The following is a 15,054-nucleotide window of genomic DNA, read 5'->3' as shown; positions in this document are numbered from 1 at the left end:
ATGACTGAATGTTCTATCGATCCACAGCTGGGACGTTTTCCTTTTTTTTTTTTTACAATATATTAGCCGCTGCTTTATATTTGAGACACTCCAGCCCAAGACAAGAAATTATAGCTGGCTGACCGAAAATGTTCCAACCAGGTTTTAGCCACATTTGACCAGGTCCTAATGAAAATGCTCCAAGTCATGAGTCATGAGGCTGGCCAGTGATGATGAAGCATAGAAAAACAGGCTAATATACAACCAATGACTTGTCAACATTTCCAAGTTCCTGTAAAAGCTTCCCAAAAATATTATAGCCATGGTAAGATGGTAATAATTATTTTGAATTACTCCTGAGTAAAGATGATTGAAAAACTAAAAACAGGTGAATCTCGCCATTTCATATTAATCATAAGGACAGTCCTGCGTGAGCTCTTTTTCTCTAAGATATTTGAGTTTGAGTGCCAATGCATGTATATCCACAGATGTGCAGTAAGATATTGGAGAAGAACGCCAACCCACAGTGGAACCAAAGTCTTACGCTCCCTATCAGAGTAAGATGAGTTACTTAACTGCACATAAAAACAATCAGTCAAATTTCTTCATGCCCCTATTCAATGCCAAATGCTGTTTCTTTCGGCAGTTTCCATCTATGTGTGAGAAGATGAGGATTCGCATTTTGGATTGGTTAGTCCATCTTGGAAAAAATTACATTACACATGACTTCTGTTCATCTGATCATATCATATGCCTTTTAAAAACGCTTTGAACATCTTTCGTTAACATTATTTTGTATCTTCCAGGGATCGAGCGAGCCACAATGATGTCATTGGCACCACTCACCTATGTATTTCAAAGATCTCTGCTCCAGGCGGGGAGATAGAAGGTAATCAGTGACTCATATGAAACACAACAAAAGGTCTCATTGCAAGTGTGAGTGCACCTTTTACAGTAGGTTGAAGTAATTTATCCTCATTTCACCTTTTATCCGTGAACATACACGTGAGAGGGAGACCTGTGGTTATGGAATCATTAAAATTGAATATATTACTCTATTGAATCCCTACTGTAGGCCATATTTCTGAATTTTACAGCAGCATTAATGAGTAACAGTCAGAGTGCAGGAAAAAGAGCAACATCAGAGTAAGCAGTTACTATAAATTTGAACAGTGGAAGTTTTATAATATTGAATTCTCCATAATGCATTGTGAAACATGCATGACTACTAACCCCCAAACATATTTTGAGACATCAGTGGCTTGGCCCTGATTCTTGATATAAGCTTTAATGCAGAATACCATGTGAAATTGCTATGCAACAATCAATATTTAGTTTGTAGGTTTTTATTCTTCAAAACCTCCTGGATCTGGCTGGGCATAGAGTCAAAAGGAGTCTACATTACTCTGGTGTCACTTGCTTAATTCATGCCTGCTTGATTGCTTCCTGAAAACAATGTACAGAAGGTGTTTTTTTTTTTAATGCTACTGCTTGTTTCACCATTGTCCAACAGTTTTCCTTCGGTCTAGGTCTGGAGATGACCTGGGCCGTGGCTTCAGAAACTGAATAACTTTGCTGAATAGCCGTTTTTTCACTTTACATTTAATTAGCACAACTTCAGCCAGATTCAGCCAGGCTTGAATTAATGTGAAATCACAGGGACAACTAATACTTGGCATATGTTGTCTTAATACTTTTGGCCACCACTATATATGCAGTCATTCTTTCATCAGCCTCTGTTTTTTCTTTCTCTTGAAGTAAATAATAGAGAAATAAATGCTTTTTGCCATTTTATAGCGATAACGAAAAAAAAAACGTAATCTATAAGTTACAGCTTTTTTACTGTTACAACACCTTGACAATGGACAATCCTTCCATATACTCTCTTAAATCAATAGTAGAATCCTTCACTGTAGTCACTAAATTAACAATTACATGCATCTGTAAAGCTGTAGCATCCACCAAACAATTTCCTAACAAGTTGTTAATTTATTAGAAGTGCATTTATATAAACTTTGCAGCTGGAAACACTGTGTGACCTCTACTGTTATACTGTAGGAAACTGAAACGAGCAGTCAGAAACGAGCAATTAATTGCACTTTGGTATAAAGTCTCATTATCTTATGATTACCTTTAGACTTTATTTACAGACAACAGTGATTACATTGATACCTGTATATGGACGGTGTTTTTAGTTATGTCCAAAGAATAGGTCAGGTATGATATTAGATTATATGATATTTGTGCATGCAGGTAAAATGGCTGTAATTGCATTTATACTATTCTGTGGCATGAACAAAAACTAACTTTTTAAACTTAAATTTGTTTGTATTTGTATTCTTACCCACTTATCTAAAGTCCCATTTTAATCACAGTGCTCCAGTGCATCCAGGGCTCCAGGATGCAATTTTGTCAATGCTTGTTGTTCTAATATTTGTATGTTTACTGTATTGGATTGTATACGTTGCTGTGTTTGAACTGGCCCTGTTCTTGGTTGACTAATTGGTTAGTAAAAGACTGAAGGCATGAGCGTGAAATAGCAAAAGTAAGTGTGCAACTATAGTTTTCAGTTATATTTAAAGAAACCTTTATTTCTCTACGCATTCAGATGACTTGAACCCCAGGAGCCTCCAAAGTGCCAGTATGTCTTTTTTTCTACTGTATCTGTGTGATTCAATCTTCTTAACACTCACCCACTTCCAAGTATTTTTCTTTTCTTCTGAAAATCACAATGAAAGAATCTAATGCAGTACCTGTAGCTTGTAAAATCCACTGTGTAATTTTCGTACTGTAATTTTAGCATGTTAAGCGTACTCATTTACTTCTCACACAATTTAACTTCGAGATTTTCATTTTAGTTGATGATAGCCTGGGATTCCTGCCGACATTTGGCCCCTGTTATGTGAATATGTATGGAAGTCCCAGAGAGTTCAGCACCTTCTCAGATCCCCATGAGGCGCTTAACCTTGGCAAGGTAAATTACTACAGTATAAATCAAGTTCCTCTTGAACTACATTACAACCAAGCATTGCTGTGTGAGCTATGGAGCGTATAAAATCCTCCATAATAATAATAATACAATTTTGCTTGACATTAAGATTTTTTAAAATGGTTTTGAATCTAGAGTGAGTTCGAAGCGGAGTACAGTGGGATTAACCTACACTGAAATCCATTACAATTAAGCAAAGTTGCATTTGCAGGGAATGTCTCTCTTTGTATGGAGAAGACTGAATAGAATTTTAGTGATGGTGTGTATGTAAGATGTTACTGTATATGGTTTAGGGTGAAGGTGTAGCATATCGTGGCCGAGTGCTCTTGGAGCTCACCACTAAGCTGTGTGAACGAGTGGAACAAAAAGTGGAAGACATTCACCCTGATGACCTTCTGGTGGTAGAGGTAAGAGGTTCCACCATGTAAAAGTAACAACTGCCTGTTTGAAGAAGCCTTAAACATGCTTCCATGTAAACCGTTTTATGGTAACTTTAAAAAAATCCTCCTCTGTTTGCTTTCCATGCAGAAATTCATGCGGAAGAGAAAGTACTCTCTGTTCGCTGCTTTCTATTCGGCCACCCTTCTTCAGGACGTGGATGATGCCATTCAGTTTGAGGTCAGCATCGGCAACTACGGCAACAAGTTTGACTACACCTGCCTCCCTCTGGCCTCCACGACACAGTACAGCCGAGCTGTGTTTGATGGTGAGAAATAACCTTTAACTGTGATATGAAAAGCAACAGTGGTTGCCATCGAATCACTGATTGACTTTTTGTGTGACTGTAGGTTGTCACTACTATTACCTGCCTTGGGGGAATGTGAAGCCTGTGGTGGTGCTATCGTCAGAGTGGGAGGACATCAGCCCCCGTATTGAGGCCCTTAACATGCTGCTGTTCATCACAGAGCGTCTGGTGAGGGCTGAGCCAAAGTTCAGCCACATTCAGATGAGAATAATGTTTGAAAAGTAATATTATATTGTTTTATTTATATTTTTGACTGCATTTGTATTAGGAATCAAATCTGAAGCTTGTACAGTTGGAGTTCCAAGCAGGCGGTGACCAGGACAGGCTGGAGGAGAGGGTCGTTAAACTACTTGATGACCTCATCTCTGACTGCAGGTAAACCTTCCCCCAGGTATAAGAAGGGAGTTAAAAAGATCACAAACACAAAATGTTTTAAACTGTTTTAAAAATGTATTGATAGCAATTAAAAAAGGAAAAGGAATATACTACTAGCGAATGTTCGTGTATGTTAGTATATTTGAATATATTATTAGTTTTATAAGGCAGCATGGTAGTGCAGATTCACTGCTCCACCATCCTCGGTTCAATCCTGAACTTGGGACTTTGTATACTGTGGGGGTGTACATCATATTCCTGTGTCTTTGTGGGTCTCCTCTGGGTCTCCTCTTGCTGTACAAAACAAAGGTGTGGATGTATTTGTATATACATTTACATTTAGGCATTTGGCAGATGCTCTTATCCAGAGCGACTTACAAAAAGTGCTTTAAAGTTTACATCATCGGATACATACTTACACTAATAACTAAGTGTTAAGGTTAATAACTAAGTGCCATTAGTCAAAGACACCTGGGAAGAGGTTTTTTTTTTTTTTGGGGGGGGAGTAATTGCACCCCATTGGGGTGAATTCTTCTGCATCATGGCCAGAACATGCTCCAGCACTTCCTTAACCCTGACCAGCAGTTACTGAAGAAAAATCTAAGTTTTTATGAAATATCTTAAACAACTGAATGAAATGCTGCTATGTTTAAGGTTTAGCGTTAAAGTTAATTTCAGTAAATGAGAACTGTTTGACTTAGCAATGACTGGATTGCAGTGTGAGTAAGTACAGTATGAGAATAACGGCCATGTTGGTGTGATTCAGTGAGGAGCTCCCTGAGCTGGACGAATGGCCATGCGTGACGCCTCTAGATAAAGCTCTGCGGCGTTTGCGTAAAATGAACCTGAAGCAGATCGAGCAGGCCGCTCTGGCGCTAAAACACGGCCAGGAGACGGAGCTGAGCACAGTCCTGGAGCAGGCTGAGGACTGGGCCATGAGACTGCGCACACTCACTGAGGAGGTGAGAATCCACAGATGGGACCAAAGCATGAGTCCAAAAATCTGAATCAATAAGGACTGTTTTAGATTTGCTCCTTTTAAGTGTTATTTCCCGCTCTTTTTTCTCTCTTCTTTTGTTTTGCTCTGTCTCTTTTGTTGTTCTGGCATTCTTTGTTTGTAGAAAGTCAGATTCCAGAGAGAGAAGAGTACACGCTGTTTTTCTTTCAGCAGCTAGAGTTTGAAGATTTCTTTTCTTGTCCTTAGCCTCCCTGTCTTTTTTGTTATTTGTTTGTTGGCTCCCTCGCTTCTGTCATTCAGTATTTATATTTTATTCTATTATGTCTCTCACTCAGCCAAAAGAGAATAAAAACAGAATGATTTTAGTTGTTAGTTGTCCAGTCATAAATATTTGGCTTTACCTTTGAGTAGTAGTTGATTTCTTTATCAGCTGAAAATTTGGTATGCTGTTAATATAGTAACCACTAATGCTGCAGAAAGTTGAGACAAGCAGCTACTGTATGTTATGCAGTCACTATATACAACCGACAGTAAATAACTTATAATAAATATCAAAAGGCAATCTGAGGATTTGGATTTTTTAACCTACCGGTAATAATATTTAAACATTCCCTAAATTTTTTAAAATGTAATATTTTTATATAAACAGTAGAGGGTGCCAAAAATGACCTCTTCCTAACAAAATATATGTTTCATCGATCAGTTATGACTTTCAAGTTTTCTTTTAATGTTTACTTACATACTCACTCAACTGTTTTTTTCAGCCCCAGAACAGTCTGCCAGACATAGTGATCTGGATGCTTCAGGGGGACAAAAGAGTGGCGTACCACAGAATCGCAGCCCACGAAGTGCTCTTCTCGCAAGGTTACTGCGGTAAATACTGTGGCCAGCTGCAAACCGTCTTCATGAAGGTGTGTAGGCTACAGAGCATGGGGAGCTACTGTATATGAAGTATCATCATTATATTTGAAGCACACAGGTGCTTGTTATTAACTATACACTAGATGCTTGTTGTTAATTATAAACTGTTTAATTCTATTTATGGGTTTATGTTTTAGTACCCTCAGGGTGGTAGCGAGGACTGTAAGATCCCAGCACAACTTCGAGTGAAGGTCTGGTTTGGATTGGCTGCTGATGTAAAGTACTTCAACCAGTTTTCAGAAGGAAAACTGTCTGTGTTTACAGAGACAGTAAGCATTTTTTACATTTAAGTTAAATATTCTTACAGTACATATTTTTAGATAAATGTATACAAATGTATACAATGTATACAATGTGGAAGAAGCATATACAGAGTCAGGCAATTTATTATATATATTGGTAGATATATACTAACATTATGATATAGAACAATATGATAATAGTAATATTTTATTAATATAATATACATCATACTATTTTTCCCTGAAGTGTATGCATTTTTTGGCATATATATATATATATATATATATATATATATATATATATATATATATATATATATATATATATATGCCTAAAAAAAAAAAAAAAAAAAATATATATATATATATATATATATATATATATCACCTCTTTAAAATAATCACATTTAGTTTTTTTGCTTTGTAGCCTGAAATATCCATATTTACTCAAAACAGCTTTTAACATCCAAATGAAAGATATAACATCCAACATGTCAGGAAAAATTTGAAAAACAAACAAACAAAAAAAAAAACACTGATTTGGAAAAGGATCTAATAATAAAAATTTAATAACTTGTAAACTCGGTCAGGTGAAGCTAAGCACCTTCTCAATGGCACATAAAGTATTAAAAGGTTAGGAGATTTAAAGCTCTTTCATAATTAATAAAACAATGGGGAAACATAAATGTTTAATATCTGTGGTACAATAAGAACATTTCAACATTATCATAGAAATCTGATAAACATAAAAAAGGTTTTCAGCTTTTAGATATCAGTTCTCTTTTCAATAGAGCTCTTGCATGGGATATCAGCCCCATAATGAAACTAAGCCCGCTGCCATTTTGTCTGGCAGTCTGTCTGTGGATTTATAATGCTGGACAGTTGTTATGACTGGAAGACAGTTTAATCAGTTTTCCACTCACAAAAAGAAAAGAGATTTGCGGTTCTCAGCCTTCCAGCGAGGAGACGAGGTTAATCCTAGTCAAAGATGAGCCCCTGGTGAGGATCACTGGTGCTTGTATAGTGACCGTTTTAACCATGAAATGAATGTTAATATATTGTAAATATACAGGGGTTGGACAATGAAACTAAAACACTGGCCAATTTTTGGTTGGAGATTTCATGGCTAAATTTGACCAGCCTGGTGGCCAGTCTTCATTAATTGCACGTTCCACCAGTAAGAGCAGAGTGTGAAGGTTTAATTAGCAGAGTAATAGCACAGTTCTGCTTAAAATATTGCAATGCACACAACATTATTGGTGATATATCAACGCTTAAAAGAAGATAAATTGTTGGTGTGCGTCACGCTTGCGCATCTGTGCCCAAGACAGCAAGTCTTTTTGATATATCAAGAGCCACGGTATCCAGGGTAATGTCAGCATAAAGTACCACCAAGAAGGATGAACCACATCCAACAGGAGTAACTGTGGACGCAAGAGGAAGCTGTTTGAAAGGGATGTCTGGGTGCTAACCCGGAGTGGATCCGAAAAACATAAAACCACAGCTGCCCAACTTATGGCAGAATCAAATGTGCACATCAGCTCTCCTGTTTCCACCAAACTGTTCATCGGGAGCTCCACAAGGTCAATGTACATGGCCGGGCTGCTATAGCCAAACCTTTGGTCACCTGTGCCAATCCCAAACGTCGGTTTCAATGGTGCCAGCAGCGAATATCTTGGGCTGTGGACAATGTGGAACATGTCTTGTTCTCTGATGAGTCCACCTTCACTGTCTTTCCCACATCCAGATGAGTTACAGTGTGGAAAAGCCCCAAAGAAGCGTACCACACAGACTGTTGCATGGCCAGAGTGAAGCATGGGGGTGGATCAGTGATGGTTTCGGCTGCAATATTATGGCATTCCCTAGGCCCAATACTTGTGCTAGATGGGCACGTCACTGCCAATGCCGTGTATTAGGATGATAATGCACTAATACACACAGCAAGACTGGTGACAAAGTGGTTTGATGAACATGAAAGTGAAGTTGAACATCTCCCATGACCTGCACAGTCACCTGATCTAAATATCATTGAGCTACTTTGGGGTGTTTTTTGTAGAGCGAGTCAGGTAACGTTTTCCTCCACCAGAATCACGTAGTGACCTGGCCACTATTCTGCAAGAAGAATGTCTCAAAATCCCTCTGGCCACTGTGCAGGACTTGTATCTGTCATTCCCAAGACGAATTGATGCTGTATTGGCCGCAAAAGGAGGCCCTACACCATACTATTGAGTTATTGTGGTCTAAAACCAGGCGTTTCAGTTTCATTGTCCAACTCCTGTAAATATTCAGTATGATAAAATAATCACAATAAATATTTAGTATACGTGATGTGCCTGTGATATGTTTGCTAATTTAGAGTACATGCAGGGATTAAGACGCCAGGGCTGCTCTTATGTTTTATTAGCGTTATTAAGATTCTTATAGAATTCAGTTTTTAAATTTGTTGTGTTTTTTGTTAAATTACTGTTTTCCCAGGTATTAATTTATCATGTGCAGTAAACAGCTAAACACACTGGTGTGAACATACACACAGTGACCTGAGTAATATCCAGTGTCTGAAGTTTCTCAATATGTGTTTAGTAACATCCTTATGGGTGAATTTAGCCAGCAGTTCTTCATTATTCGGCTTGGCGGTATTATCTGTAGGCAGTAATGATGGCTAGGCAAATGTTTAAATTGTAAATCACATGACTGCAAGATACTGGCATCCAAACAATGAACAGTAAAACAAATGCTTGCTCTTTCTACATCTTTTAAAATTAATCAGTTCACATTATTTGGCTTTGACATCCATGCATTATCTTAACTGTTGAGCTGTGTTTTTGTACTCTGTTATTAGGTGTGTAGTTACGTTGCATGTGTGCCTTTTTGAGTTCATCTGCTTGTTGAACAGTAACCATAATTGCACAAATTGCATATTAAATTTAATAAAGATCTGTTTACATGAAATTGGCTTGCTTTACTAAAACATTTGCTGTCAAGCTCTGTGGTTACTGCTTCATTTGGCTTTGCAAAGCTAGCTAGCAATACAGTGCTTTGGCATTATTTTAGATACTGTATGTAGGAAAAAAACATGCTTCTGAAGACATGCTTCTGAAGATCACAGCAAACTCAAATCCTATTTACCAGGAGGTAAAACGTGCTTTTATAGGGAGAGAGAGAGAGAGAGAGAGAGAGATTTGTGTGTGAATAAAGAAAGCATGGTTTTATACATGAAGCTCCCAAAAAAATTGAGGACTTTATAATCACTGAGTGTTACAGAAGAAGTCTTCACTGCTAGTTTAGCTAGGGTTTAGCTGTCTGGTTTATACGTGAGCAGTTATACAGAGCACAAAGAGAAAATGTAAAAAAAAGAAAAAAAAGGAAAACTATTTTTATTGAGGTATCAGTTTCTGTCCACACTTGTGATGCAGTTAGCCATCTACAATTGTTATGCACAAGTCTCTTTTGCAACTTGTAACTCTATTAGACTGGTACTGGTTTTCTTTTGTTTTTCATGTTACTTTGTTTCTTGCAGTATGAGAACCAGACTAAATTAGCTCTAGTGGGAAACTGGGGCACAACAGGTCTCACTTACCCCAAGTTTAGTGACATTACCGGGAGGGTGAAGCTGCCCAAGGAGACCTTTAAACCCTCGACAGGCTGGTCATGGGCCGGAGAATGGTTTATCAGCCCAGAGAAAACGTAAGCTCCACTCTAAACTCTACTGCCTTGCTCTCATCCATGTTCTCTCTTAAAGAAAAAAAAAGATTTCGATTCAGCATATTTGAGATGTTGGTCAGTCCATATACTGTAGCTTTTAGATTTTTGTGTTTTCGTATTTGTATACAAGCTGAAACTGAATATGTTCTTAATTGCCAGTGAATGTTAATTAAGCTTTATTGACCAGATGTTGTTTTCTCTCATATTTTTATGTTGCCCAGCTTGCTATATGATGTGGACGCTGGACATATGACTTTTATGGAGGAAGTGTTTGAGAATCAGATGCGACTGCCAGGGGGACAATGGATCGGCATGCCAGAAGGCTACACAGATGTGGTGAGGATGTAAAATTTTATAGGGTTGAACAGGATTTGTCTCCGTATAAAGTTTATTGACGTCCACTAGTTGGTTTCCAGACTGAAATTAAAGAAGTAACCTTGTCCTAAAGTAGCCCTGCTTAGTAATGACTAAAGTGCTGTTTTGCATTTGTCTACCGGGGAACAGAATGGAGAGAAAGCAGTGCCTAAAGACGATATTGAGTGTCCTCCAGGCTGGATGTGGGAAGACGAAGAATGGAGTAAAGATCTAAAACGGGCTGTAGATGATCAGGGTATGGATACCACTATCTATGATAAACCTGTGTTATTTATGAGTAAATTGATCTTCACTTTTTGCGCTTTGAATTGCATTAAAGAATGCATACTAAGGACATTATTTGTTAATTAGTTTTAAAGAATATTTAATTGTGAAAAACAACCAAAATGTTTGCCTGTTACCATTATCGTCAGGGTGGGAGTATGGCATTACCATCCCTCCTGACCGTAGGCCTAAGTCTTGGGTTCCAGCTGAGAAAATGTATCACACCAATCGCCGTCGTCGTTGGATCCGCCTTCGCCGCCGAGACCTGCAGAAAATGGAAGCACTCAGAAAGGTACCACGTTGTTATCTCGCCATTATTGGTTAAATCCTGGTCATGTGTTTTTCATCAGTGCAACACGATTCTAAATGTTCCCCTCAGTCTTGTATTGGGAATTAGAAAAAAATCCACTTCAACACTGCTCTTTACTCTTTAGTTTGATGCTCCATACCCACTGTCTGAGTGCAAGGGGATTCTGAGAAATGTCAGTGTGGTGGGATGGTGAGTGGAGTTCTGTAGAGTATTTGGCAGATAAAAGTGGGGTTCTGCTGGGTTGTAGATGGAGGTTGAGAGGACACCTAATCAATCACACCATCTGACACTAATCTGAAATCGATCCCATGTCTCTAATCTATGAGTCTTATTCTGCCTTGGCAAGAAATCCGCAGCTCATCCAAATTTAGCGTCTTACCACAAATATGCCTAATGTTAATCATCTGTGGGAGAGAGAGAGAGAGAGAGTGTGTATTTGTGTGTACATTTGAAGGACAGAGAAAGAGATTCTGTTTTTAAATCTGGGTGAGTATCCTAAAAACCCCATAGACAAAATAGATAAAATGCATATGTATTATTAATAACAGTGATGTATTGTTGAGATTATCTCACAGTTTTAGATGATAAATGAGAAAAAGCACACGAGGGATAAAGAGCTATACTGGAAACTACTTTAGGATGAGTCAGACTGAGAGAGAGAGAGAGAGAGAGAGAGCGAGAACTGAAGAACATACCTTTCATTTCCCACTCCCTCCTCATGGTGGTGCTCTGAGAGCAGAGATCTGATGCATCTCTTTAATTCTAGAGCTGTTGATTTAACACTCCTTAATGTATCTGTGTGTGTGTGTGACCTCCAACAGCAGCGTCCAGATGAGTCGGAGAGGGAAGGTTGGGAGTATGCCTCTCTATTTGGCTGGAAGTTCCACCTTAAGCAAAAGAAGACAGATTCTTTTCGCCGTCGCCGTTGGCGCCGCCGCATGGAGCCTCTGGAGAAGACTGGACCAGTGGCCATCTTTGCGCTGGAGTGCTCACTGGTAATGAGAGTGAACAATTTGCGATTTTTTAAAAAGCTGAAAGCTGGACAAAGCCAAACTACCAGGAGTAACTGAAAGGCAAAAAAGAGAAAGGGAACCAGAGAGTTGACACTGAATTGATACTTGTAAATTGTGAATTTTTGATAAGGTCTGGCAGTAGCAGGAATATCATAAAAGTAAGTGTGTGTGTATGTGTGTGTGTGTGTATGAAACATGAATGGCAAGAAATCTGCATCATCATACTGAGTCCAGAAACAATAAAATTAAGGTGAAACATGGCTTGGAGGAATAGAGAACAAAAATGGGCATAAGAGGCTTTGATTGGATGGGCCTGAGGTGCTGAGAGTAATTGGGCAACCAGTGAGGTATCAGCCTGGTGAAATAAGGGTACCTTTGGAGACTAATTACCAGAAAATAAAGACAGATCTGTCTGTGCACGCGCGTGCGTGCGTGCGTGTGCGCGCAATGGAAAATGTGTGTGTACAGTACAGTATGTTCACTCGTTTCTCAGGCTCCAAGTCTACTGGGTCCATTGTGTCACATCCATTCCAGGCTGCTTTGGCGTGGGCTGTGATGTGGGCTTGGCTGGATCTGAGCTTTACATTGCTCTGGATGCAGTCGGGTTGGTTATTAAAAGGCCCTTTAATGCTACCAGCTGGGGGTCAGTGGATCCCCTGGCAGCCTCTGAACTCGCAATCTTTTTGTACAGTAGGCACTAATCATTACACTTAGAGTTTGGTTTCAGGGTCATTGCCCACCCAAACGATGATCATTGCCATTTATATTTTTGGGTTTTTTTGGGTTCAAAATATCTTTTTAAAATTCCAACTAAAGCTTGATTTTTTTTTGGATAATCCATGTACTTGGAGGACTTTCTTTAATCATGAAAAATCATTTTGAACTGACATTCTGGCTCTGAGAATAACAAGGTGAAATCAAAGTGGAGGAAAGTGAAAGAAAAAAGGTTGTATTTGGAATATGATATCGAAAAACTTAATTTAATCCATAGTACATTTGCACTCGACACATAAACATGAAATAAGGGGAACCCTGGAATAGAAAGAAGGCAGTGTACCATATGTTTCCATGAATATTTTTTGTCATAATTGAAATATGATACTCTTAGTTGCCAACTTATGGACCATTTTAATGTTTTTTAATTGAAACAATTAAATTTGTTAGCTGTACACTTACAACTCAAAAACATTATAAAACCAGATATCAACTTCTTAATAAGATATGCATCAAGTTCTTAATCTTCTTAAGTCCTAGTGCATGTGCGTTTATGTGACAAGGAATGAAAATCTGGACTGAACAGTTTTGAAAGTTTAAAAGCTCAAATAATTATGTGATGGGGTTTCGGTAGCACTTAAGACTATAATTTTTCTAGATTGTATGCTAGTTAACATGGCAGAAGTCTTAAAGTTTCAATACTCTACTTGTTCCTGATGTCTCTACATTCTACTCTGTGAGGCCAACAAGCAAACTCGGTTGAATTGGCATGAGCTGATGCTGGACACACGCTAGTGGTTAAGCAGTGGTTTAAAGCTGGGTGAGCTGGTTCCTTGCTGTGGCACAGCCTTGTTTCCGTTATTGTATGGGTGCATTTCACCCATTTTAGTCATACCCTCCCTGTTTGCATCAGTGCCACTCCTATTATAGCAATAACTGCACATAAATTCTTTTATAGTATAGGCGTATTGTGCGTATGCGATCTGTTGCTTTTCCATGGTCTCAAAGCCTTGGATGGCACATGACACTGTACTGTTTCTGTGACCACTGGAATGATGTTATGATATACGAGCCAATTCCGCAGATGATTTTGGCAGATTCCAGCATTGAACTGGTTTTGATGCAATTTGGTTTGCTGTATTTTGTGTATTTTATTTGTCATATCCTATTTTCGCTGTGACTGGTTTAAACTCTGAGCCTTGTTTTAGGGAACAACATATTTTTTCCACAAGTACGGCAAAAAGTCACGCAAGTCGGTAGAACCACAGATGACACAGCAATTCCCTTTAAACAAGACAGACAATTAGACGTTTCTTTTTTAAATTTTTTTTTTTTCTGGCTACTTAATCTGAAATTCCAGCACCACGAGGTGGTGACGTACAGTAGTTTAATGCCAGTGGTTTGTGGTGCAGATGAAGTTGCCCTCTTACTAACTGGCGGTATGCAGATCATTAACACATTCTCCATTACACTGTTGGTTAGAATTGTTAGATATCTGATCCAGCATAATAACTATTTGTCCTGCTCAGCAGCCAAAATATGCAAGTCTTGTTTACGTTTAGGGAACATGTTACTGCTTAATTGGCTGAACACTTCAGTCTAATGTTTCTTTTTCTGTCCATCATCAGGGCAATGTGACCGATGACAAAAATGATGACAAGTCTGTCACAACAACCTTTGGTGTCAATCGTCCCACCATCTCATGCTTCTTTGAAAGTAAGTAGTCAAAACGTTTAAATAGTTTGTTAGAATAAATTATCCTATTAAGATCCTATTAATGTAAGACATATTGAAGCACTCATGGCTACATTGTGTCTTAGGTGGAACACGCTACCATTTGCGCTGCTATCTCTATCAGGCTAGAGACCTACTGGCTATGGATAAAGACAGTTTCTCAGGTAGGTCAGACTCATATGTCATGTCAGTTCCCCATGAACTTTAAAACTTGGTATTCCCTAACATTGATCTTTAGTGTTAAGAAAATGCTTTTAGCTTTGAAGCAGATGTGTTCAGCTTTGCGGGAGCCAAGTGCAGATGTGTTTTGCAGGAGCTGTTCTTGTGCAAGTCTGCCATTTATTATAAGCATCTGTATTTGTTTGTCAAAATGCCACGTATGTAAGCGGTGCCACACCCTGGCTCTGACCTTTTAACCCTGCAGCCATTAGTCATTACTGCAGTTTCCTGGCCTGATAGTATTTTCCCAATGTGAGCCACTGTTGCATGATTCTGAAGAACACACCAGATCCGTAGACATTTTCCATAGAAACGTCTTATTTCTTTAGCACATGAGCTTTGTTTTCCTACCAAGCATCCTCATACTGTGTCATAGATTGAAGTAAGCCTACTGTATATGATGCACGCTGGAAGCGGTATGTAATATAGGCAGAATAACTTTTTATTTATCTGCAGTGTAAAAAAAAAATCAGCATTGCTTAGTATAATAGAAAGGTGTTTGTAAATAACAAAA

The 15,054-nt window shown here is 38.6% G+C and overlaps 1 protein-coding gene across 8 annotated transcripts in view; it reads left to right on the top strand.

The window, feature by feature from the left end:
* The window catches only part of dysf (dysferlin, limb girdle muscular dystrophy 2B (autosomal recessive)), a 79,070-nt gene that overhangs the window by 18,984 nt on the left and 45,032 nt on the right, over positions 1 to 15,054 (top strand). For 5 of the 8 annotated variants that reach the window (XM_053476630.1, XM_053476929.1, XM_053476549.1 and 2 more), the window contains exons 14-32: positions 468 to 536; positions 626 to 669; positions 786 to 868; positions 2,588 to 2,620; positions 2,838 to 2,953; positions 3,262 to 3,375; positions 3,497 to 3,674; positions 3,757 to 3,881; positions 3,982 to 4,088; positions 4,855 to 5,050; positions 5,811 to 5,957; positions 6,105 to 6,236; positions 9,727 to 9,893; positions 10,133 to 10,247; positions 10,416 to 10,521; positions 10,700 to 10,842; positions 11,682 to 11,855; positions 14,216 to 14,303; positions 14,408 to 14,485. In XM_053476630.1, the coding sequence (XP_053332605.1) occupies positions 468 to 536; positions 626 to 669; positions 786 to 868; positions 2,588 to 2,620; positions 2,838 to 2,953; positions 3,262 to 3,375; positions 3,497 to 3,674; positions 3,757 to 3,881; positions 3,982 to 4,088; positions 4,855 to 5,050; positions 5,811 to 5,957; positions 6,105 to 6,236; positions 9,727 to 9,893; positions 10,133 to 10,247; positions 10,416 to 10,521; positions 10,700 to 10,842; positions 11,682 to 11,855; positions 14,216 to 14,303; positions 14,408 to 14,485 (2,215 nt within the window). The remainder of the gene's footprint in view (positions 1 to 467; positions 537 to 625; positions 670 to 785; positions 869 to 2,587; positions 2,621 to 2,837; positions 2,954 to 3,261; positions 3,376 to 3,496; positions 3,675 to 3,756; positions 3,882 to 3,981; positions 4,089 to 4,854; positions 5,051 to 5,810; positions 5,958 to 6,104; positions 6,237 to 9,726; positions 9,894 to 10,132; positions 10,248 to 10,415; positions 10,522 to 10,699; positions 10,843 to 11,681; positions 11,856 to 14,215; positions 14,304 to 14,407; positions 14,486 to 15,054) is intronic. The other 3 variants (XM_053477014.1, XM_053476781.1, XM_053476710.1) reach the window with 1 other exon arrangement.

This window comes from Clarias gariepinus, chromosome 1 (assembly GCF_024256425.1).
Source record: "Clarias gariepinus isolate MV-2021 ecotype Netherlands chromosome 1, CGAR_prim_01v2, whole genome shotgun sequence".
In the NCBI taxonomy this organism is placed as follows: Eukaryota; Metazoa; Chordata; class Actinopteri; order Siluriformes; family Clariidae; genus Clarias; species Clarias gariepinus.
This window is presented reverse-complemented; position numbering and strand designations above follow the sequence as displayed.